We start from the raw sequence: 27235 nt of genomic DNA on the forward strand, positions 1-27235 counted from the left end.
TTTATAAATAGAAAGTGATGGTTTCATAGCATGGAAGTGAGCAATATTATCTCCAGCCCCCTGTAAACCATCACATCAAGCATGTTAAAAAAAACATGAGTGACCAGTTAGAACAGTTGAGGCATCCCACAACTGAACCTGTTTTTGACACTATTTAGTATGTGTTTTTTTTTTGTTTTTTTTGATGGGTTCATTTGAGTTTATTCATCAAGTGGGAATGCTTATGCATTCCCACTTATTGTTTTTCTGTTTCTCTTTATTATTATCAAGTGGGAATGCTTATGCATTCCCGCTTATTGTTGTTCACTTCAAATTTTTCTGACTCTAACTAGTCCCGCAGTTTTCAACCGATATCAACAATTTTGGTATCAAAACGTTCAGCTTGTTCAGGAGAATTGTGCTATGTCTTTTGGTAAAGATATTTTTTGTAGTTTTCGCGATATTCTGCTTTTTCTGCGTTTTTTTTGTCCCCATTGAAATGCATTTAGAATTCTTAGATTTCAGCAAAATTCAGATAAAACTTTATCATCTTCGACCTTTAACTACTTCAGCATACTTTCAGCTAGAAACACCATTCAACTTTTAAAATGTTTCCGTATCTTTCTGCTATTACTGTTTAACTCAGCTTTTTTGCTAACTTTTACTGTTTTGCTTCAGTGAAGCTTCAAACTTTAAAAGAAAATTTTAAGATTTTCAGATTTATAATGGAAGTCTATGGGCGGAATTCTTCAACTGCTAGAGTGCGTGCTCTAGCTTTTGAGCTGTTCTGGTTTTTCCGAACAAATTGTTCTCAGCATCTCATTTTTAACTCAATTGAAATAAATTATACATCAAAACGTAGGGATTTTTATCAGGATTCAGGAAATGTAACCCTCATTTATGTGGCATTTACGGTTTTCCGACAGTTTGGCCCAGACCACGAAGAAGTCCACACTTCTCCAATAGAAATCCAATGAGAGCTCTCTGAAAATCCGAACTGAATATTAAAAAAAACAGACTTTTTCGTATCGCTCCCATTCGGGAACCGTTCGACGTAGCAACATGAGCCTTGTGGAAGTTGTTCCTCAGACCTTCCTAGCACTCACATTGAAGGAAGTGTGTCGATATCTTTTATCGTTTAGCTAGGAAAAAGGTTTGTTCGGGGGTAACAAATCTGTCCGAACTCCAAAATCAAGATTTTGACAATTATACACTTTTTTACATCGTCACCACGCCTAGACGAAATATTGTAGAAATATGAACGTTACACCAGTTGTAGTCCAAAGATGGCTGACGCTCACGGTGAAAGAATTTTTTGAATACCTAATACGGTTTTGCTTCACCGCTCGTTTGTTCGGAGGGAAAGTTTTGCTTTTGAGAGTTCTGCTCTACCATGGAACTCAATGTTATTCAATGAGACCAGCAGGATTTCTCAAAACTTTTTATTCCTCCTTCCCATTAAGGTTGTGAATGAGCTACATCTATGAAAGTTACCCCAATTGGAGACAAAGGATAGCTCTCGCTTAGACTGAAAGAATTTTTTAGATACCATTTACGGTTTGTCTTCAGCACTTGTTTGTTCGGAGCTGAAATTCCCATTCAAAAAAGCCTGAGAGGAAAGGAACGAAAGTGAAGCGCATGTCTCTCTGTCACTGACAGGCTCATTAACGTCGTCAAGGTAACCGTGCTTCAAAGAGATTTTACCTCCACCACTTTAAACAGCACATTTTAATCTAATGGAGGGAGACAACACTGATTTAACATTAGGAAGTGGATACAATATGACTACTGGCCATGACCCTTCCCTTCACACGCAACCCTGATAGACTTTCAAAATAAGACTCCGGGGACCCTTCAAAATAAAAGCCCCTAAATTAAACTCATATTTTTTTCCCAGCATATGGCTCAACATTATGACCCAAACTCAACCACTTTTTTAAAGATGAGACTCTAAGGGGTTTTCAAAACACACCCCACAGAAAATTTCAAAATAAAAGCCTCCCATTGCCACTTTATCTACTGCCCTAATAACAAGGGAAAAGAGTGATTTAACGATTAGAAAGTCATCAAGTATCACTGCTGGGTCTGACCCTTTTCTCAACACACAACCCTGCTAGACTTTCAAAATAAGACTCCAGTGACTCTTCAAAATAAAAGCCTCCGTATTGTACTTGTGTTTTAATTGATGCAAATGGCCCAGCATTATGACCCAAACTCTACCAGCTTGTTTCTATTAGACTCTAGGGACCTTTTCAAAACATACCCCAGAGCAAATTTCACAATAAAAGTCTCCCATTTACGCTCTAATACAGCATCTATTCACCCAATAACATGGAAGACCAGTGATTTCATATTTAGAAATGGATTCTATATCACTGCTGAGCATGGCCCTTCCCTTGACACACATCCATGATAGACTTTCAAAATAAGACTAAAGGGAACCTACAAAATAAAAGCCTCTTCCTTACGCACACTCATTCATTGTGCCGTATGGCTTGTAGCTATGACCCAAAGTCAACCAATTTCTTCAAATTACACTACCAAGGCCTGTTGACCACACACCTCAGTGCATATTTCTTAATCAGGTTCTTAGATTTACACTGTAATAAAGCATCAGCTAACCTCGTAACTTGCAGCCTAAGCCTGCCAACGGTGCTTTCATCACCACAGCGGCTCGTAACATGCAGGTTCAATTTTTTTTTATAAATTCAGCTCCTTAAGTGGTATTAGCTCTCTTTCTATAAGCTTCTCTCTCTGTCCTTCCTCTGCTTCTCATGGTCAGTCTTAAACATAGGTTTGTAGATTTTCAATCCTCTAAGGATGACACTGTTTTCTTTATGCTGATCAACCGACACATTTTAAATAATTTTCCAATGGTTTTGCCAAGTCTTGACATTTCCACATATGATTTCAAAATGTTAAGACTTATTCAATACCATTGTCCTCAACATTTTACTTCCCATCCTTAAGCTACTAATTTTTTCTTCAACCAGATAAGATTAAAGTTTTTCTTTGTAATTTCTTTTCTACTTCAGCTAATTTCATACTTTTCAGCCTATGTTGTGAACTTTGGCTTCATTCTGCTCTGTTTCTGGACAGGAATTAAGCTTTTCTGTTTGCTGCTAATTCATAACACGCCTGACATGTTTCTGGAAAGTAGGTAAACCCCCCTTCAAAATTTCTTTATACATTTTTCTAGAAACTTGGGAGACATTATATTAAGACCCTTCTAGTGCCCACATTCAAGACATTTTTTGATATCATGTATGGTTTGGCTGTGCAGCTTTTAAGATGAGTTTGTTTCTGCCATTTTACTGCCAAATGATTCTACCCTACAAAATCTTCAGATGATTCAATTGTTTTCTGCAGTTTGAATTTTCTGATGACTTCCTATCTCATTTTCATATGTTCTTCAGGTAATTTCAGCTTTTTTCATTCAGCAAAAGCATTCCCACTTTGATGTTTCTCCGAAACAGCTTTTTCTAGTTATTATTATTATACTTTCCGTACGTTTTTCCGTCTCTAACTAGTTCCCCATACTTCAGCCGATTTCAACAAATTTGGTATCAAAACGTTCAGCTTCTTCTGGTCCATCCTGCTGTATCTTGTGGTAACTTCAGCTATTATACTTTTTTAAATATTTAGCTTTTTATGACTTTTTCTGTCCCATTGAAATGCATGTAAAACTTCAAAAATTCCACTAAATCTTCAGCTACTTTGCCCTTTAACTACTTCAGCATACTTTCAGCTAGAAACACCATTCAACTTTTAAAATGTTTCCGTATCTTTCTGCTATTACTATTTATCTCAGCTTTTTGCTAACTTTTACAGTTTTGCTTCAGTGAAGCTTCAAACTTTTAAACAATTTTTACAAATTTTCAAATTTATAATGGAAGTCTATGGACGGAATGTTCAGCTGCTAGAGTGTGCCACTCTAGCGTTTTCAAACATTTCACTCATGCCGAACAGCTTCAACTCACTCGCTCATTTTTTACCCTATCTAGATTTGTGTGGCATTTACGGTTTTCCGACAGTTTGGCCCAGACCACGAAGAAGTCCACACTTCTCCAATAGAAATCCAATGAGAGCTCTCTGAAAATCCGAACTGAAAATTCAAAACAACAGACTTTTTCGTATCGCTCCCATTTGGGAACCGTTAGACGTAGCAACATGAGCCTTGTGGAAGTTGTTCCTCAGACCTTCCTAGCACTCACATTGAAGGAAGTGTGTCGATATCTTTTATCGTTTAGCCAGGAAAAAGGTTTGTTCGGGGGTAACAAATCTGTCCGAACCCCAAAATCAAGATTTTGACAATTATACACTTTTTTACATCGTCACCACGCCTAGACGAAATATTGTAGAAATATGAAAGTTACACCAGTTGTAGTCCAAAGATGGCTGACGCTCACGGTGAAAGAATTTTTTGAATACCTATTACGGTTTTGGCTCACCGCTCGTTTGTTCGGAGGGAAAGTTTTGCTTTTGAGAGCAACCTTAATACTCTGTCCTGTATTAAGGTTGTGAATGAGCTACATCTATGAAAGTTACCCCAATTGGAGACAAAGGATAGCTGTCGCTTAGACTGAAAGAATTTTTTAGATACCATTTACGGTTTGTCTTCAGCACTCGTTTGTTCGGAGCTGATAATCCCATTCAAAAAAGCCTGAGAACTAAGGAACGAAAGTGATGCGCATGTCTCTCTGTCACTGACAGGCTCGTTAACGTCGTCAAGGTAACCATGCTTCAAAGAGATTTTACCTCCACCACTTTAAACAGCACATTTTAATCTAATGGAGGGAGACAACACTGATTTAACATTAGGAAGTGGATACAATATGACTACTGGCCATGACCCTTCCCTTCACACGCAACCCTGATAGACTTTCAAAATAAGACTCCGGGGACCCTTCAAAATAAAAGCCCCTACATTAAACTCATATTTTTTTCCCAGTATATGGCTCAACATTATGACCCAAACTCAACCACTTTTTTTAAAAATGAGACTCTAGGGGTTTTTCAAAACACACCCCACAGCAAATTTCAAAATAAAAGCCTCCCATTGCCACTTCATCTACTGCCCTAATAACAGGGGAAAGAATGATTTAATGATTGGAAAGTCATCAAGTATCACTGCTGGGTCTGACCCTTTTCTCAACACACTACTGCTAGACTTTCAAAATAAGACTCCAGTGACCCTACAAAATAAAAGCCTCTATATTATACACGCGTATTAATTGATGCAAATGGATCAGCATTATGACCCAAACTCTACCAGTCTGTTTCTATTAGACTCTAGGGACCTTTTCAAAACATACCCCGGAGTGAAGTTCACAATAAAAGTCTCCCATTTACGCTCTAATACAGCATCTATTCACCCAATGACATGGAAAACCAGTGATTTCATATTTAGAAATGGATTCTATATAACTGCTGGGCATGACCCTTCCCTTGACACACATCCATGATAGACTTTCAAAATAAGACTAAAGGGACTCTACAAAATAAAAGCCTCTTCCTTACACACACTCATTCATTGTGCCGTGTGGCTTGTAGCTATGACCCAAATTCAACCAATTTCTTCAAATTACACTACCAAGGCCTGTTGACCACAGACCTCAGAGCATATTTCTTAACCAGGTTCTAAGATTTACACTGAGATACAGCATCTGCTAACCTCATAACATGCAGCCTAAGCCTGCCAACGGTGCTTTCATCACTGCAGCGGCTCGTAACATGCAGGTTAGTTTTTTTTTTTATAAATTCAGCTCCTTAAGTGGTACTAACTCTCTTTCTATAAGCTTCTCTCTCTGTCCTTCCTCTGCTTCTCATGGTCAGTCTTGCACATAGGTTTGTATATTTTCAATCCTCTAAGGATGACACGGTTTTCTTTATGCTGATCAACCAACACATTTTAAATCATTTCAAATTGTTGTGCCAAGTCTTGACATTTCCACAATTTCAAAATTTTGATACTTATTCAATACCATCTTCCTCAACATTTTACTTCCCATCCTTGAGCTACTCATATTTTCTTCAACCAGATAAGATTCAATTTTTTCTTTGTAATTTATTTTCTGATTCAGCTAATTTTATATTGTTCAGCCTATGCTGTGAACCTTGGCTTAATTTTGCTCTTTTTTCTGGACAGGAATTAAGCTTTTCTGTTTGCTGCTAATTCATAACATGCCTGACATGTTTCTGGGCAGTAGGTGGCCCCACTTCAAAATTTCTTTAGAAATTTTTCTAGAAACTTGATAGACATTATATTAAGACCCTTCTAGTGCACATATTAATGACATTTTTGATATTATGTATGGTTTGGCTGTGCAGCTTTTAAGATGAGTTTCTTTCTGCCATTTTAGTGCCAAATAATTCTACCCTACAAAAATCTTCAGATGATTCAATTGTTTTCTGCAGTTTGAAGTTTCTGATGACTTCCTATCACATTTTCATATGTTCTGCAGTTAATTTCAGCTTTATTCATTCAGCAAAAGCATTCCCACTTGCTGTTTCTCCGAAACAGCTTTTTCTACACTGCAAAAAATATAAATCTCAATAAGTTATTTTTTCTTAAAATAAGTGTGTTTTTCCTTGATTTGAGGAGGTAAGTAAGACACTTTGCCAATGGAACAAGACAATTTCCTTTTAAAATAAGAAAAAACTATTTTATCGTCTTATTTCAAGTAAATATTATCTAACTATCTTATTTTAAGAGTGAAAATACTCATTCCATTGGCAAATCATCTTATTTACCTGCTCAAATTAAGGCTAAATATACTTAATTTAAGCCATTTTTTACTTATTTCTGGATTGTTTTTGCAGTGTAGTTTATTTTAAAATGGGACAATACTGGAATATTGCTGGTTGAGTCAGCAATATGAAATAATAAAATCAACAATGCAACAATAACAAGAAATAGCACAGTAAGCAATCAAGTTACAGAGCAGTGTAAGTAGGTGGAGAATTTACATAGAGATATTACATTTACTTAAAAAAACAAGAACAATGAAAAAAAATATAATGGTCAGGGGACCATCCAGAATTCAGTAGAGTTAAAAGCTATAATCAGATATCAAAGGACTAATTAATGGGCACAGTGCTGAAATTTTAATGTTTTAAATATGCAATTACATTAAGCATTGCTTAATTGCACATTCACTACAGAGTGCCATTTTTGCGGCAGATGCAGATGACCGTAATCACATGGTACTATAAATATGTTTTTTTAAATATATGAATTTCCTCTTGCACATAGCCTTAACTCCTAGAAAATAATTCCATTCAATTCAGTTTATTTATATAGCACCAATTCACAACATGTGATCTTAAGGCACTATACGGTTCACCAGATCATAGAGTCAAATTGATTCAAAGTTTTCTATCTAAGGAAAACCAGTTGATTGCATCGACTCATTGACTCGAAGGCAATCCCTCACACTAAGCATGCTTGTAGCAATAGTGGAGAGGAAAAATTCCCTTTTAACAAGAAACAACCTCTAGCAGAACCAGGCGCAGTGTGAGCGGCCATCTGCTGAGGCTGCCTGGGGTTCAAGGAGACTGAAGCAGAGACACAAAAGGCAGCTGTAAAAGGCGGCCCGGTCCAGGAAGCACACAGCCAGGCAGACAAGCTCCAAATCAGCTCCCATGTCAGAGGATAAAGAGAGCACATCCAACCAGTCACAATCAGAGAAACAGGACTACACTAAAAAAAAAGGCAACATCTATATACAAAGGTGTTGATGGCAGCAGCAAAGCTGATATTTCTCTCCAGGACGGTGTCACAGCCAAACAGGAACAGATGAGGCAAAGCTACTATGAGAAAAAGCAAAAAGAGCATAATGTTAGAGATTGAAGTAACAAATTCTGCAGAGTGGGAGAATAGAGATAGAATGAAGCAGAATGATGAAATGGGGGTCCCTATGTCCTCCAGAAGTCTAAGCCTATAGCAGCACAACTATAGAGATAGCTCAGGATAAAATGAGTAACTCTAACTAGAAGGCTTTATCAAAAAGGAAAGTTTTAAGCCTATCCTTAATAGTAGACAGGGAGTCACGGACTAAAATTGGTAGTTGGTTCAACAGGAGAGGAGCCTGATAACTAAAAGATCTTCAGAACCTGCAGTTTGAGAGCGAACGAAGGGCTATGTTAGGAACGTAAGAAACAATCATATCTCTGATATAAGATGGAGCTTGGCCATTTAAGGCTTTACATGTGAGAAGGAGGATTTTAAATTTTATTTTGGACTTATCAGGAAGCCAAAAAGGAGAAACCAGGATAGGAGAGATATGACTCTCTTTTTAATTTTCATGAGCACTCTGGCTGCAGCATTTTGGATCAGCTAAAGGCTTTTAGCTACAGTTTGTAGACTTGCTGATAGCAAAGAATTACAATAGTCCAGCCTTGAAGTAACAAATGCATGGACTAGTTTCTTAGCATCACACCTGGACAGGATATTTCTAATTTCTGCGTTATTCCACAGAGGAAGGAAATTCTAGAGACCTCTTTGATATGGGATTTAAATGACAGGATCTGAACAAAAGTAACACCAAGATTTTTTTTTTTATTATCTGAGATCAGTTTAATCCCATCCAAATTAAGTGACTGACTAATCAGCTTCTTTTGGACTTTTTTTTTGGACTCTGGCCCAAAGAGTATAACTTCTGTTTTGTCTGCATTCAGGAAAAGAAAGTTAAGAGTTATCCAGGTTTTTATATCTTCAAGATATACCTGCAATCTATGTAATGTGTTGTGCCTCATCTGAATTTATAGACCAATATAGCTGGGTAGAAAATAGGGGTTGACTAAAGACGCTCTTCAGTCCTAATATCTTTTCTTTCAATCTGGTCATAGAACACATCCACACCATCTGAATAAATGTAGTCATTGTCCGTAACGCTATTGTTAAATTATGTTTTTTTTAACCTTAAACAATTTGCATGCAACGCATTAGATAGAGTTACAGGAAGAGCATGTGTACTGTAGTGTTTAAAGATGCAGTGAACCATGGAAAATGTTTTGCTCATTTCTTCTGAGAGCAGATGCATTATGTGAATTAGACAGGACAGGACTGGGTAGACTGGAACTGCTTAATTTTACCTTCATGGATTAAATTGATGTCAAGGAATAATGTTAGAAACATACAGTAACTTACACTGTGTCTTTGAACCCAATGTTCCTGCTGTTCTGTAGAAAAAGAAAGATTTTAATAAAACAGGGAAATAGGTTTGCTGACTAAACAGGGCAAGGTTGTTTCCCTCTGGGTTAATAGCTGCTTGTTTGTTAAATGGGTATTGTGCATGCTTTCTCTTCGCTCTGCTAAGCTGGCGTGGTCCCTAAGGTAAAACAGGAGATTGACTAGAAATACTGCATCAATGGCGAGACTGAATACATTAATTTGTGATGAAGGCCAACAGAAGATCCTTCTGTGAAACAGTTGATAAGGTAGGGCAGGTAGAAAAATTTGAATTTAGTTTTTTCTCTGTTATATTAAAAGTTTGTTCCATAAAGCAGAATAGTTATAGAATCAACATTGTGTTTTCTTTGTGCTTGCCAGCTTGCTCATGAGGGTCCATTGCTAATTTAAAAAGTTAATATAAGGATCTGGGCTTTCTCAGAAAACATATTATTTCTTAGAATTTTAGGATCAAGTGATTTCAACAGCGATTGACCGGCACTCTGTCCAGGATGTACCTTGCCTTTACCCGTAGACTGCTGGTGATACTGTTAGCACCGCCCCTCTGTGATTATAATCAACAGATAATGAATCGATGATTTTAACTGAGTTCTCTTACATTTAGATTTAGGTTTTTCTGCAAGTAATTGGATCTATGTCTAGGGCAGGGGTGTCAAACTGGTTCCAGAAAGGTCATGTGGCAGCTGGTTTTCTTTCCAACCAAACAGTAGCTCACCAGACTCCAGTCTTAACCCGATGATGGATGAGATGAATGGAGTCTGGTGTGCTACTGCTACATTAGAAAGAAAACCAGCAGTCATGCGGGCCTTTCTGGAACCAGTTTGACACCTATCATCTAGAGTATATAATTTATCTCAGTAAAATGAATTAGGTTGGTTTGAAAAAAAATAGGTTTAAGCTGGATTCTATATAACTGGCCATGGTATTGTATATATTGTCTTGTGAAGTTCACACATCACTCTAGTTTTAATTAGAGACGCACCAATCTGACACATAGATCGGATATCAGCTCCGATATTAACTAATTACCTTGATTGGATATCCATGATTGGAGATCCAGTTCATTCCACTCCATTCCAGTTCATATTTCTGTAAATGTGTTACCTTTGTTTATGTCAAGGCTAAAGCTTCACTCACATTTCAAGATATATGGGTTATCTGTTCTAATGTTGAATCTAGGGCTGCAACTAACGATTATTTTAAAAATCGATGAATCGGATGATTATTTTTTCGATTAATCGATGAATCGGACAAAAAATATTTTTTATATTAACCTCTTTATTCCAAAATAAACATTTTAGACAGAACAAACACACAAGTACAGGTTGCTCATTAACTGTCCTGGTGCAATCTGAAAAATAAATGTTTGTGTTAAAACTTCTCAAACTTACATGAGAAATGTAGCTGTACATCCACAAAATATAGGGTACTGTTTCATAAAGTGCAAAAAAAGACATTTTTGTTTTTTAAAGGGGTTCAAACAATAGGCCCCCCCATTTCAACAAATGAGTTTTTTTAGACTAGAAGAGTTCTGCCTTTTAAGACAGGAAAGTATAGCAGTTAAAGTTGCTACTTGAGAAAATACTTAACCATAGAGATAAAAATAGCCCTGTGATTCAAATTATAAACGGTATTTGGAATAAAAATGAGAGAACTAGGGGTGCTAAAAAACACCTCCTTCAAAGACAGATATTTACATGGGAATGTGGCATATAATTAATTGACATATTACTGATCTTGCTGGATTTTATTCTGCTTTACTTCCATAAATTGCAGGATCTTCTTTACTTTATCTTTGCCAGAAGATTTAAACTTTAAAAGCCTTGCCCTCATAATTTGCATGTTAATTTATTCATAAAGAAAATATAAACGCTGCTTAAGCTAATTCAAATGAAATTAAAAGTAAAATAAGTAGCCAACCTTATCACTGTCTGTAACCTACTAACACGGTAAGGAAAGCATCAGATGAGCTACCTGAGAAACTAACGTTACGTTTCCCCAATTTAAAACAAAACAAACATGGTGGTTCCGTGCCATGTTAATTTGTTTTGACAAAAGTTGCATGTTACGACTTTTTTCACTTTACAAAGCGCAGGCGCTTTTAATTATTGTGATCAATTTGCGCCGTCAATCCCGGCGCATGCGCGCTTCATTTGCAGTCTGGACGCTGAGGGTAAACATCCTGCTGCTCTGACTGCAGCGCTGAGAGGGAATCCTGCGGGAGCGGGAGAACAGGGTTGGGATGGGGGAGGCGCCCCACGGCAGAGTAGGAACGATACATGCTTTCACGTAAGAGTCTCCAAAAGCCGCCAGTGACACCGTAAAAAGTCGCCAGATTTGTCGCTAGTCGCTTTTTTGAAAAATAGTCGCGGGTCAGTCGAGGGGTCTGAAAAGTCGCTGAGTTGGCAACACTGCACCTGCGGCGCTGACTCGCTCTGCCGTATTTTTTTTTCTTCCCCCGTTTCAGTCAAGTGGATGTGATGACGGCAGCGGCAGATGACGCATTAATCGCGTGACACAACTAATCGATGATGAAATTCGTTGCCAACGCTTTTAAAAGTCGATTATTATCGATTGTATCGATTCGTTGTTGCAGCCCTAGTTGAATCGGTATCAGATATTGCCTGGTATGCTCAGGCTATTCGATTGATTTAAAAAAAAATGGACTGGTACCTCTCTAGTATTAATACTGATTGTCTATAGTTTCGGAGGGTGGATGGGGGTCTCTCTCTGATTCCTTGGTTCTAACCAAAGGAACCCCAACGATCCATAGGTGGTCCTGCACTGGCATTTTTTTTTAGCTTTTTAGAGTTGTGGCGGTGTGGTCCATCCAAAGTTGAAGCAGGGCCAGTTAAATGAGATAAACCATCTGACATACATTTACTGAATACATAGAGTTAAAAAAAATATTCAGAAGCCATTAGAAGCTTCTAAGATGTTCTGTGTGCAAACCTTTCTCGGATACTTATTTTTATGTTAGCCTTTTACCCAACAAATATTCAACACATCATAAAAATGAAGAGCTATAAAACAAAAGCACGTTTTTATTTTCTCTGGAGCCTAAAAAATATGGTTGTTATTTACAGTGTCCATCAACTTTTGGCACCTAAGATTGAACAAACGCAGCTGTGTTTGATGTTTCTGTTAATATTTACTCTCCATCAAGCAGCCATCACTATCATTGCCACAGCAAGCAACTGTAAATTGAACTTCATGCTATTTTTAAACTGTAAAACTCTTCAGCACCATTATGTGTGGATGTGTGGGAAGTCGTTTTGGTTGTATTTTCAGAGGCACATCCTTTAAATTGGCCTCAATTTCTTTGGATATCACTGGGAATTCAAGATATCACAGTAAAAACATTTTATTTTGCTTTTAAACAGTAAAACCCATCTACCGTTTTATCCACACAGCTGGAGGTATCAACCACAGACTTTTCTGGGAATGTCATCGAGGGACCCGCCATACTTGTGATCACTGTGATTGACCAAAATGACAACCGGCCCATCTTCAAAGAATCCCGTTATACCGGAGAGGTGCTTGAGGGATCCCCTACAGGTAGGTGAAATTGTTATATTGAGGCTCTGTGGAGAGAATTGAGCTTTTATTGGATTTAGCTGGACAGCCATATCTCATATACTTAGAGATGTCCTCCGGTCAGAAGAGGAGATGAGGATGGGGGGGTGCTGTTGTTTGAAACCGTAGTTCCATTTAATCAAACATCTGAATGTAGTTTCTTATTATTTTACAGGCATCTTTAGGGTTTACACTTGCAGTATTAAATTTGATTTTCATTTTGATTAGTTCTTAAGAATAGAATCTCAGGACATTTTATGGAACATTTTCCTTTTTCTCATAAAGAACAATTTGCAGTAAAAACATAAAACAATTTTCTTTAACACTAGAAAACACAGTTTTCACTATGTTGTAATAGAAAACACACAGAGCCTGCACTGAGCTTTCTCCACTTTACCAATTTACATCAGCAATACCTGCTCAAGGCGCTTTACAAGCAAATAGACCAAATTCAATATAATATAATTAGAGTAATCCAATAATGTGGATAGAATCAGTTTCATTCACATTAATTCCAATTTTGTTTTTTTTACTATAAAGTTAAAGGATAATCTTGTAACACCTCTAAATTTAATAAAGTTTTCTCGCTATTTTCTGATTTGATTCAGTGTAAGAGACATGAATAACTCAAACTCATCTACATCCTATTGATGAAGCTCATGTTTAATTGTCTGAAACAGCATTTTCCTGAATACAGTAAATTTTGAAGGAATTAAAAAATCTGTCTCCAAGAATTACAAAACATAATGCCTTTAGTTGATTTCTGGAGTCACTTGAGTTGATTAAAAAATGTCTGTAAAACTAAACAGTTTGTACCTTTTGAGTTCTTACTGTCTTTCACCAACTTTCCCTTTGGATTTTAAATCAGTTTATTATTTCTCTTTAGCTCAGGATGAAATTGTAATGAGTTTTTTAGTCAAATAACTTTCAAATTTTCAACCTTTGATCAAAAGCATAAGCAAACACACACTTAATATAATTCGCTCACAATAACATGCTCAGATCCTTTGGTTCTGTTGGGCCTTGATGGTTTTGTAACCTTAAGTATTATCAGAGGATCATCATTTTTCAAGTCCTTCTTGAAGTTTAATTTACCTTTAAGCCTGTGACCTAGGGTTGGGGGTTTACATGAGACACTTGTTGTCAGTCCTCTTAGTTTCCTTTTCTCCCGTCTAACTTAGACTTTTTTATTTAGTCTTTTGGCTGAACATTTTTTTTTTGCCAACACCTTTAATAAGCTATGCATAAATCAGTGTAGCCAGAATGTTTCTGAGCTGCTGGCTGTGATTATGTGTGTTCTTTAAGGCTGTGAAAATTACAATTTAGCTCCTTTTTTCCAGCGTCCATGCAGCTGTGATTTGGAGATCCCTCCAGCTCACAATGGGTTGTTGTGTTTGACATGATGCTTGGGTGAAAGCTTTCTGGGTTTTTTTCCCCTTTTGCTCAACCTGCTTTTTGCAATGCAGTGCCAGTTTACATTTGGCTGCTGAATGATCTCCTATTCATGCTTGAGTCTTTATGTTTCATTTGACTTGACACGAAAATTGGTCTTTTTAGCGGGGATTATTTTTTTCTTGTGATCGACTGTAACCAATGAAGACAAACCGCGCTGCCTTTAGAGGAGAGACAGTGGTAATTTATCTTGCCACCTGCTAAAAAGTATTCTTCTTGCTCATGCATTGCTTCCAACTGTCATCGTTACACTACATGCTGCTGAGGATTAAATTATTTTAAATCATATTTTATACTGTGTGCACCTATTTTTCACCTAGAAAAGAATTATCCTGCCTTTGAATTCCTAATTATTTCCTCATTTAAAATGTTTTAGAATCATGTTTCTTGAGAGATTCCTGCAGTTTACCTGCATTAATGTCAAATAAAAGGATTAATTACAAACAGACGCACTATAGCACCAAATTGCTTCTTTCCAGGTTCACCTTAACGTCACTACCACAAAATAAAAAAATAAAAAATCTAAAAACCCATATGAGCAGCAAAAATCCAAAGATACAAGAGATCTCTGAAGAGAGGCGCAAAAGATCTCTGCACATATAGGCCCATAAACACACTAAGTTAGCTTCAAGCTTGTAGCTTCACACATTGACCCTGTGCCGGTTATACAAATTATGTAAAATAATAAAGAGGTAAAGAATCAGACATTAAGACAGGATACAACTTAAATTTTCAGCATATTATAAAGGCTTACTTCAGGTTTTATAATTGCTTAAACCTTTGAATCAACCCTGAACAGGGGGCTTTTTAGTTCTTATTTAAACTTTTTTGTCATTAAAAAAAAGATTTCATTCTGATTGGCTCAATTCATTGTCCTTTAAGCTCTGTGGCTGTAAAAGTCCCTCTTAACAATAGCTTACTTCTGATTGGTGTGATTTATGTGTTGAGAATCTATTTTCCAAGTAAGAAGCTTAAGATGTTAAAGCTTGACAAACATTCTCAACAAGAAACGGACCCGACTGAGTTCTCAGAACCAGCCCAGTCTTTGGATGGTGGATGGTCTGACTTGATTACTGCTCTTCTAGACCTTTTGTTTTTGTGTCTCAGATATTTGTACACATTCTAATGACTTTATTGGCAGTATTAACCATGCTCTGATTCTGAGATATTTATGGGGTCACAGGTTGAAATATATGGCAACCCCTGCAATATGATATAAGCCAGGTCCCTATAGCTCTTTTTAGCTCTGCTAGTGTTTCAACTATACAGTAAGTTCTCACTGATAAAACATTGAATAAACCCCCAGTTGTGCTCTGTAGATTTCAGCTCACTGAACCTGGTTCTCCTGGAGGTTTCTCTCTGTTAAAAGGGAGTTTTTTCTCTCAACTGTAGCTGCATGCATGCTCAGTGTGAGGGTTTGTTGCAGTCAGTAACATGATGCCACATCTACTGATGCCACATAATTAAACTAAGTTGAATTTAAATAAGTCAGCAAAGACTCCACAATGATTATTTATAAATGATACAAATTGGTAAAAAATCTTTTTTTTTCCAAAAAACAAATTATTACAACCCCCTGCAGTACCTTTGTGACCCACAAGGAGGGTCAGAGCCCCCATGTTAAAGACTAATGCCAAGGTCATTGCCAAAGATTTGCTGTAGATTTCTGGTATTTCTTTATTTTATTCTTTATGGGTTCTCAAAGCTGAGGTTGGGAACCAACAGCATGGCCATCAAACCAGAGGTGTCAAAAGTATTAATGTTTATTACTCAAGTAGAAGTATAAATCTGTTTAAAAAAACACTTGTGTAGAAGTTAGAGTATAATTTTTTTGCTTAAGTAATACTGTAAAAGTGCATTTTTTTTAAGATCGCTAAACACAAATAAAAAGTAATGCAGTAAAAAGTGTTAAAGGATTGAAGCATTAAACCTTATACTGCACTAACTAATGAACGGAACAATTTTCCTACAATTCTGGATGATAACTTCCTTATACTTATTTTTTTGTTTGTTTGATAAATAATGGCAACAGTGTCAAATTTAACTTTGCATTATCTTGAAAAACTATTTATTTCGGTATGTGGCGACAACTATTTGGTGATGTTCATAGTCCAACCAGAAATACATTTTCTGGAAGAAATACATTTATTTGTTGGTTTTTAATTTTTTTAAGTACAGGCAATAACAAAAATCAGCTTAAAAGAAAAAAAAATTGTTTATTTTTAAAATTTAAGGAGTAGACAGTAGAGATAATTGCTAAAACAGGAGTAGAAGTAAAAAGTTGTCTAAAAAATAATTACTCCAGTAAAGTATTGATAGCCAACATTTCTACTTAAGTTAGATAATTAAGTATTCGTACATTGTTAATTGACTCCTCTGAATATAACGAATATGGGTTCTTTGGAAAAACGTAGAGAAACTGATCATTGTAGGTGCCTATCCTTGATGTGTAGGTTCTCCAGGATCCTTGTTATCATGTCAGGACACTGGCCACTGAGGAGTGGAATTGCCCATCCCTGTTTTATATGATAGCTTAAGGATCAAAAAGTAAAACACTGATCACTGATAATGTTTGTGTTCTTATTCTGAAGGGATATTTTAATTATTGGGATCAAAGTTCAAATGTCAGAACCTGGTGAGTGAAGTGCTTTCTAAAAACATCACAATAAATTATGCTTTACTATTTTAACTAACTTTAGATGTGTTTACTGCAGGTGAAAGGAGTCCAGACTTTTCTTAGAGATTAGATGTAAAAATGGGAGAACAGCTGCTTTTCACCTTTATAGAGAGAAGAAGTTATTAATAAATTATCCCCTTAGTGGAAGACAGGTACAGGTGGAGAGGTACACTTAGAGTTCAGCAGAATATCTTAAAACGGTTTATCTTTTAACTTAGCCTGAGGGTCTATTATCTCAGTCTTAATTTGAAAATATATTCTCTGTATTCCCAAAAAAACTTTTTGTTTTCCCTGCAGACTTCCTGAACTGTTTTTTTTTTCTCACAGAAAACCTTAGAGTAAATAAATAAAGCAACTCTTGAAGCATTCCATGGCACATGTGTGTGTGTGTGTGTGCATGTTATCTGCAGCAGCGTGGTGTGTGTTACTCTGTGGTGAGTGGTGGCTGGGCAGCAGGGGAAGCTGTAGGGAAGAATGTCACAGCGCTCTGACATTTCTGTGCAAACTGATAACAAAGGCAGCCAAAAGCCCAAGACTCCTGGCAAGGCCTCTCCTCCTCTGTCTCCTCCTTCACTCTTTGTTTATTTCTTCTTTTCCTCTTTATCTCTTTCATTCTTTTCTGCCTTCAGACCCTGCATTTCTAAACACACTTCATATTTAAATTAGTTCGGTTATTTGGATCCTTGCTCTGACTACAAACCTTTTTACTTATTTATTTATTGAATTTCAGGCAGGATGATTAGTGACTTTCTAAAATGAGAGTCTCCTTTTTTCTGTTATTTACTTTTCTCTGTTAAATGCTTGGAAAGTGCTCCAGAATAGTTTTATCTCTATTTGCCTAACTTTTGAATAATGAAAACAATACAGTTAAAAACAGAGTTATTTATTGTTTCACTTCATATGCTGAGAAGGTTGTGCATTAAATTGTGCTCTGTAATATCCAGTGAAACGTACAAGATTTCAAAATCTGGCCAATTAACATTCAGAAAGCATTGCGCCCTTTTGCAATTACACCGTCACAATGAATCCTTTTTTGTGGATCTGTCATATTTACAGCCAATAAATAATGCTGCAGGTTATACCCTTTTTCTCTAATGGGTGCAGTCTGCGTATGATAAAGGGACCTACCCAGTGGAGGAGTAAAAACAGCTTATAAAGCAACTCGGAGGCCAAGTGGTTCAGACACACGGGCTAATATGCCCTGTAGCTGAAGCCTGACTTATTATCCCTGGCCTGTGGAACCTTTGCTGTAATTGATTTCTTTGTTCTCTTTCCTAAAATGTTCTTTTAAATCATTCCCACTTCTATTCTGTTTGTGTGAATTAAAAATGAAGATATCCTTTAATTCCGGCCTCGAGGCTCTGTTTAATTCATAAAATGCTGACCTGAAGAAGTTCAGTGTATTTATTTATATATTTTTTTAATGGAGCAGGTTTTTATCAACAAGTTTTATATGAAATTGAAATGAGAAATCCTAATACAAAACTTTTCAGCTGAAAGGACTGGCATTCCCTAAACCTGCCTTTTTTATTGCACGTAACACAGACCTAACAATACGGAGCTGAATGTCTTTAAAGATAATTATTTCAAAACACTTCCAAAACTGGTAATTTCTGATTTAGGGTTGGAATCAATTGCTGAAGAACAACAAGGACGGAACAGTGATTGACTGGAAAACTAGGTCATTGTGAACCATCTTGGCCATAGTCATTGTTGGTTCTGATAGAAAGGTGTCAGGACGCACAGCGCATCCCATTTAGTGGTTTATCATTTTTACTTAAGCTTCAAAGCCTTGATTATGTACAAACTCTGTAATATATATTTTTGAAATAAACTTGAAGAGGTAAAAAAAAAAAAAAACTCTTGGAAAATTATAGAATATCAAATGCTGTGACCTTGTTGTCATTCTAATAAACGAGGTTTTACATTGCCCCATTTACTTTTAATTTATTCAGGTGTTGCTCAGGAATCTAGTTCTTTTGCTGCTGGTTTTACGTTAGTACAGAAAACATTAAAGCTTTATGTTTTATTAATGTAGGAATCTTCTGGGCTTGCCCACAGCGTAAATAAACGAATTGCTGCATGAAGGTGATATATCTTGTTTAATTGGACCTGACTGGGAGAAAATTATGAGATTAGTCCTTGTTAAATCACTTCTTGTGTTTTAGGCTGGAGCTCCTGCTGTGAAGGGAGAGAAAGATGGATTTGATGTGCCATTTTTACTCAAATACATACCCTTAGTAAAGGGAAAGATTGGAGAGCATAAAGCTAAATTTACTTCATATCCTGCTGGGATGAAATTGTGACTGACGTGAATAAAGATCAGAAGTTTTGCAGATTGAAGGTGTTTCATTATATTACACCTCCTGAACAGAAGTAGAAACATATCTGTTAGATTGCCATTATGTTCACAGAAATATTTAGCCGACAAACACACATGTCAGAGTCCCTGTTTATCCTGCTATACTCCTATCAATGCACTTTATCTCCCCACAGCTGCTGACTCGGTTCACCCAGGGAGTCATGTTTTTATGATGAAGCGATGTAGAGCCCAGTTTGGAGCCATGGGACGTGGAGGCTATATTTGTTGTCTGTCACAGCTGCAGTAAATGCATGTCAAAATGGCACAGCTGGAAACCTGGATCAGAAAAATACATTTTGAGTGGGGGCATAGTGCTCTGATATCAATCATGGTCAATAAAATCTGCCTCTTTCTTTTAATAGTTTTAAAGTAGAATGAAGTCAATTTCAGGGAACAACAGAAAGGCCAATGTCTGCAGAGTGCAGTCTGTTTGCTGTTTGAATGTGGCTTTCGACAAAGTTTTCACACTCCAACTTTTTTCAGATGAGATTTTACGTCAGGTTTAGGGGTTAACACAATGGCACCAATAAGGATTTTCAATTTAAAGGAAAATAAGGTTGTTGTTTTTTTGTTATTAAGAAAGGTACGTATAGTATTTATTTATAGAGTTAAGTTTGAGTTAAATTATGAATTTAGTACAGTACCTGTAAACAGAGGCAAGTGCTACCAACTGACTTCAAATTTCACATACTTAGCAACAAAGTCAAGGTGTGTTTCATCTCTCTGCAGCTGCTGTGTTTATATTAGATGCAATAAACAAGGTGTGAGGGTGCACGCTGAAACAACTGAGGTGAAATTGCACCATCCCCTGACCCTGTGCTGCTGCCCGGTATACTGTCCCTGGCGCATGTTTGTCTCTTTGATTAGTCATTCATCTTCCTCTTGCAGCCATATCCAGGGAGGTTGGCTACAGTCTCATGGATCTTACAATTATATGTGCAACTGTAGTCATATATAATCATCAAGCTCCTTGGAAATGGTATTACCCCCTTTAACTTTAACCTCCTTTTTTTATATCGTTTTCTGTCTAATCTCCTCTTTCTTCTGCTTCCTCTGGTCCATGTTGAGTGTGGTACACGCCATGCGACCAAACAAGCATGTAGACACCTGTGATGTTAATGAGTGGACATACCTTGAATTGGTCACATTATTTTCATTTTTTTCTAAGGATACCTTCATTATTGGTCAGGAGTTAAAGGGTTTATTCTCAAAATCATTCTGTTGAGAACACTTAAAAAGCAGTATCTGATTTTCTTTTTTTTTTCATTCTTTTAGATTTTTTTATCTATTATATCCCTTGTCAGATTAAAGATATTTCTGTGACCATTGTGGGTTTTATTTTTTTATTTTCTTACGGGGGTACCAACAATTTTGTTCGTGTCTCTATCTTGGTGTGGCATTGTATACTAAAAAGAGGTGTAAAAAGTGGGTTTTCTTTTAATAGTTTTACCCTTTTCTTTAAAGAACTTTGCGAGAAGTACAATCTGGTTGATGTAAAATAAGGTTTAAATAGGGCATGGCCATTATTGATGTGTGTAACTTTTCATCTCCCTCATACTACATTTCACTGGTAATTTAGTTTATTGTCTCCTGTATTTTTTTTTAATATTGCACTGAAGTTTTTGTTGGTATAAACGCATGAAGCCTTTTTCAGACATGCATCTTGTCAGTGGAGACCTCTGCAACACCCTAAAACATAGCTATAGTTCATAGTAAAAAAAAAAAAAAAAAAATCCTGAGTGTTATAAATTCCTTTGGCAGTACTGTATGGGCCATATTTAGAGACAGATGCAAAAAAATGTGTAATTTAGATTATGGTCCAATAGGAATTACATTTTTTTTCTTTAATTCTTTGGAAAGCATTTAATCATCCCATCTTTAAACTCCTACACCTAAGGCTCAAGTGCCTTTTTGTTGGTAATCTAGGCATTAATGCTGATAGGAAGTTGTTCTTTTGCCTGAGGCCGTTGAAGAAGAACAAGGTTCAGAGAAACAGTATGGATCATGTATCTGAACAGTTTAAATGAATCTGTAAAAACGTAATTCCAGTTACCCTAAAGTTAAACATATATCTTAGATCTAAAGCAGAGTAATTTTACTCTGCAGTGTTTCTGTAGACAGAAAGCTTTCAATCTAATTTCAATAAAATGCATCCCATTGAGCATGTTTAGGGACTTCTGGATCAGCGTATGCAACAGGCTGTACAAATTCCTGCCGATATTCAGCAACTTCACACAGCCATTGGCCACAATTGACAACCTAATCCACTCTATTCGAAGGAGATGTGTTGCACTGCGTGAGGCAAATGATGATCACACCACACACTGACTGTGTGGTGTGATCACTCCCCCAATAAAACAAAACTGCACATTTCAGAGTGGATTTTTATGGTGGGCGGTCTAAGGCACACCTTTGCACTAATCATGGTGTCTAATCAGCACCTTGATATAGGACTTGTGAGGTGGGCTGGATTATCTCAGCAAAGGAGGAGTTCTCACTTTCACAGATTAAGATTGGTTTGTGAACAATATTTGAGGGAAATTATTTTGTGTATGCCGAAAAAGTCTTAGATCTTTTAGTTTATCTCATAAAAAGTGGGAGCAAAACCAACACTGTTGTGTTTATATTTTTGTTGAGTGTTGCTGCACAGTTTATTAATAGGATCAGATAGAAAGAATCTACCTGAATTGAAACCTGTCTTCATTGAACTGAAATGACTTTTTTTTTAAGTGTCTAAGGATGCCATGTTTGAACTACGGATTTATGAATAAAGTTAATTTAACCAAACTGATTAGGTTTATGTTAGATAAATCTAGGCTTCAGTATTTCTGAGATAGACCATTTTAAAGATTAATAAAAAAAAGAGACTCGCTGATGAGTAATACAGACTTATGTGCTTCTGTAACATAGATCTTAATGTAACATATGTTTTTTTTTTTATCATAATATACTCTGATCTAAACTAACTAAGTAGAAAATAAACTAAATAAGAAAATTCACTATCTGAAAATGGTCATTAAAAATGTTGTAATGCATTATGAGCAGACAGACTTTAGGCTCTCCACTTGTCCAGTCAACATCATGTGTTCAAGTGCACTATTTTTTTTATTTAGTCTGATTACATCACCACTGAAGGCAATGCTTATTTTTTCCAGTTTTGAAACTTTATGTAAAAAGGTAAAGGCCATAGATGTATTTAGTTCATAGGAAAAAATGAACTTTAGAAAAACGAGCAAAGCTGAATTTTTTGTTCTTTCTGACTATTTTTTCTTTTTGCAAAATTGTTTTATTTGCATTATATAACTCCAAAACATTATAAATCTTAACCTTTTGGTCTACAAATGAACTTAGAAAATTATTTTTGTGTTTTTCTTTCGTGTGCATTGAAGCTTTAATGATGACATGTTTTGTATGAGCTGCAGTCATTAAAACTGTCTCCTCTGCACTGTTGTGTTTGTCCAAACTCAGAACCCTGTGGACCTCGTTGTTGGTGCACCCAAAATGTTGTAAAACATGTTTTGATATGGAACTCATGTTGCAAACATATTCTATAAAAAAAAAAAAATCCTGCAAAATAATGAAAAACAATAGCTCAGCTATTCTGGCCAGTCTGGGGATGGGGAATAAAGGGTTGGTGCACACTGGTAGATGCCAATGGAAGTTAGAGCATGCAGGGACAGAAAAATGTGATTGATGTGGAAGATATTCATCCAACCAGGACATCCTCCTACAACTGGCAGGTAATTTGCAGCATGATGGTGCCAGTTTGCCCTGTTATGGTTCCTGTATCCACCTCTCTCAATCTCTCTCTCCTACTACGGTCCTTCTAACTCCGTAGCTGGTGACCTGCTGTCCCATAATGTCTCATTATCAGCCTGTCAGGCTGAAAAGGCCTGGCAAATTAAGGCTCAAGGCAGCTGAGGCGACTGCCCAATTAACTCTGGTGCATTGCTGTGTTAGGAAAGATTTATATAATGCTGCTAACAGCATCTTGGTCAACTTTATTAATTACTTTAATTAAATAGTGATGCATTATATCTATAAGCATCGGTGTCTCAGCTGAAAAGTTTGGAAACAATACACAAAACACTCTGAATTGGCACAACATTATGGCCATAGATCAAATATCTTCAGATGAAAAATAAAATGTAATCCCTCAGGATTAGCTCTGCTGTTGGCCCAGTTCTGATGCAATTCAGGCCCATTTGCAACAAACTTAGATTGTCTATGTGTTTTGATACATTTCTGATCTGTCGGACCACACTGACCAGGCTTCTCTTCACATGCATCAGTAGGCCATGGCCACCATTGACTTTTCTACTGATTCTTTGGGCCATTGGTTATCCAGCTGTCAAAGTGGGGCCCTTGTAAGGCTTGTTCCATTCTTTACGTTGTTAATTTTTTCCCTATAAAATCTACTTTTAGAACAGAACGTACACTTCTTGCCTGATATATTTCACCAAGTAATAAGTGCCATAATGAGGATATAATCCATGTTATACGCTTTACCTGCCAGTGGTTATAATGTTATGCCGGATTGGTGAATGTGGTTGTTTAGAGAAGGGGTAAAATGTCTTATTTAAATGCATCAGTAGAGGGTAATGGAAGCCATTGTGGCCCGTGGTTCAGTCCAACGGTATCACTTTGGGGTTTTCACTCATTTCTATTCATCTGGTCTCTTTTCTTCAGTGAGGCATCATTGATTTTCCTGAGACTTCTTAACTGAGCTATCTTCTTTTAAATTACCAAAGGTAGTGATATAGATTACATTTCTGAGAGGGAAAAAATGTATTCTAAATGGGCTTCATATGCAGCAGTGATTTGATATGAATATGTGTAAATGGGACTTTATTTGAATACATTTTGTTGGTTTGGAGTAAATAATTTTCCCCCCTTGTGGGTTTTACTGTATTTGGTTCCTTGCGTCTCTAAGTCTGTTTGTCCCAGCTGCTTTCTCTCGTATTTGTTTTGTGGAATATCTTTATAGGATGAGAATTAACTCCTATCTTTAGAGAAAATAAATTAAAGATTAACAGATACCCACAAGGACATAAAAAGGGTTGGGAACTGAGGGGGTGAAAATTGCTTACCCATTTACTGTATATACTTGGTGGCCATTCCTCTATTCAGGTGGTGCTAATCTTTTAGGACCTTTCACTCAAAGTGCCACATTAACAACGGCTTGATTATCTTCCCCCTCTTGAGGTTGGCAGGAGCCATCTCCATTTGTTCCCCTACAATCTCTAAACATTCATAGTTAAAACAGATTACGCAATCTTTATTTTAAACTTTCCACACCCGTTATACCCCACATCAGATTATATAGCAAGTTTTGACCCTTACAAAAGCCTTTTACACTATGTCATTTTTTAGATAATTTCCTTACCAGACACTCTTTTAATGTCTGTACAGAAGCTGCCAAAAGGCATTTGAGGTCTGTAGTAAAATTACTTTCAATCACACAGTTCTGAGCAAATATCTGCCTATAAATTACCAACTTTAAAAGCTAGTGTGGCGTCGGCCTGTCAAATCAATGCTACACTCCTAGAGTATTAATGTCCCTTCTTGTTCAGATCCATTTGTACACACTTCCACGTCTTCCCTCCTTCTTTGATAATCTGGTCAGGCCAGCCGTTTAAGCCCAAAAGTATGTCAGAAGCTGGAGCTCATATGATGATTCCCACACTGCAACACTGCATATATAAAGTATCACTATTGCATTGGAAAACCTAACCTTAAATTCAAGAACATGAAATTAATAAGGAAGAAAAATGACTAGTGCAAATATTTTAATTCAATGAAACTGTGCAACACTTCACACTCCTATTGTTTTCTATTACATAAATGTAACTAAGGTAGTTTTTTAACTACAATATTGCCTGCCGCTTGATTTGGTCAGTGTGTCTTTCAACTTTAAATAGAGCATAATTTCTATTTGCCAGTCCTGAAATGGGAATATACAAGGGCACATGCCAATATGGAGACAGATATGTGTTTATCTTCATGAGCAAGGAAATGCCTACTGTCCTAAACCTGTCAGTAGCTACAATAAGATAATGATTAAAACTGGAAATAATGAACAAAGTAAGGCAAATAGTAAGGAGTTAATTGTTAGAGCACAGCTGCAAATAGTGTCATCTCTCTGTAATTTCTATTTAATGATGCAAAAATAAATAACCATAAATAGTGTATTGCCAGCAACAAAATGTGGAATTTGCAGTCTTCTGCTACTCCGACAAAATTGTCTATTATAGAATCAGCTGACAATGTGGAGTTGAAATGTCCCAATAAGGTCAGAAAATAAACGATTAATCGGAAAGACAAAGGAGCTAACATTGTGTGCAGTTTCAAGCAATACTGCAGTAAGCAAATCTCTAAGTGTGGATAGAATTAGATTTTGGGTATTCATGTTATAAATTATGATATTTGAGATATTTGAAGGATGTAGTGCTGTTTTTGCCGCACACACATTTTGACTGCTCTGTTTGAACTAAAGCTGCAGGGTTCTGTCCAAACTGACACTTAAGCTTTTCACACCCTGGTCAAAAAGAATGTTTATTAAAGTTTCCCCGCATACAGTACTAGTAAATCTAACAATTCATATTCGGCTATGTGGTAAAAAATTTAGGAATATTAGTGATGATCTGAGCTTTTTCCAAAGAAAATAGTTGTAGTTGGTCTGTGGTGAACCAAAGGACAAATATTTGCCAAGTATTGTGGAGGATGCTGCTGTGGGGTTATTCTTCATTCTTAGGCATTGGTACTGTAGCTGGTTAGTGACAGGCATCATTGATGTAACTGCCTGAAAAATAATTTTTCATGAATCTCTCGGTGCCTTTATCTGAATCCTGTAGAAAAGCAATGGGCTGATCTGAAGAGAAGGATCAAGGACAACTGACATTTATTTGGTGTCTCCCAGTTCATCTTTTGAAGAACCCATCCCATGTAGGCCGGGGACCTCCGCACAACCATAATAGCACAGATCTATGAAGATTATCTGACAATTATCTATATTTAACATAATGTTTGCATACATACATACATATATATATATATATATATATATATATATATATATATATATATATATATATATATATATATATATATGTGTGGTATTATTCATATTATTAATCAAAGGAAACTAATCTTTGAAAATACAAATTACTGTAATGTAAGATGGCTTCATTGTAATGACTTGTCATCCATCCATCCATCCATCCATCCATCCATCCATCCATCCATCCATCCATCCATCCATCCATCCATTTATTTTCTATCACACTTAATCCCTGCTGGGGTTGCGAGGGCTGCTGGTATCTCAAGTTGTCTACGGGTGAGAGGCGAGGTACACCCTGAACAGGTCGCCAGTCTATCACAGGAGCTGGTCTTACAAAATAAATAAATAAATAAATAAAAGTGCAATATAAACCATATGACAAAAGTTAAGGATAAAATCTGCATAAATTATTTATATGAAGGGAATTTTTTTGATGAATAGTAAGTGATGATAAGTAAGATTTTTGAGCATATTTAGCAGGAGCAAACCAGGTTTATGAACGTAATATTATTTTTCCCGCTTTATTAAAAATGAATAAAATGATATTGGCTGCAACCTCATTATTTGCTCCAATGTTTTGATTTCTTTAATTCTTTGAGGAACTGCAGCAGTAATATAATGTCTGCAGGCGGATGAAGATGAGCTACAGTCATTAATCTCATACCTCCAGCAGGGTTAAACAAAATTATTATTATTATTTTTATATAGCAAAAATTCACAGAACAACAAATTGAATTCTTAACTAAGCCAAACTTCAGCATTTCAATATATTCTTATGTCTTTAACTTCCACTCAGTGGTGTGTTCAATAATCTCAGGCAGGAATTAGATGGGGGAAGACCCCCCCAGTCAGCTGACCGATGCCGAGGGGAGCTGGTGCTGGGAAACACTTCAATAAATGAAGAGCGGTCAGACTAGTCCACTTAGCCCTACACTG

General features: G+C 36.5%; 1 protein-coding gene across 1 annotated transcript in view; it reads left to right on the top strand.

Annotated features, from left to right (window-relative positions):
- The window catches only part of cdh13 (cadherin 13, H-cadherin (heart)), a 496790-nt gene that overhangs the window by 260701 nt on the left and 208854 nt on the right, over nucleotides 1–27235 (top strand). Inside the window, exon 7 of the mRNA XM_038293940.1 lies at nucleotides 12586–12730. Coding sequence (XP_038149868.1) covers nucleotides 12586–12730 — 145 coding nt within the window. The remainder of the gene's footprint in view (nucleotides 1–12585; nucleotides 12731–27235) is intronic.

The sequence above is a fragment of the Cyprinodon tularosa genome, unplaced genomic scaffold (genome assembly GCF_016077235.1).
Source record: "Cyprinodon tularosa strain WSP-4 unplaced genomic scaffold, ASM1607723v1 ctg332, whole genome shotgun sequence".
Taxonomy (NCBI): domain Eukaryota; kingdom Metazoa; phylum Chordata; class Actinopteri; order Cyprinodontiformes; family Cyprinodontidae; genus Cyprinodon; species Cyprinodon tularosa.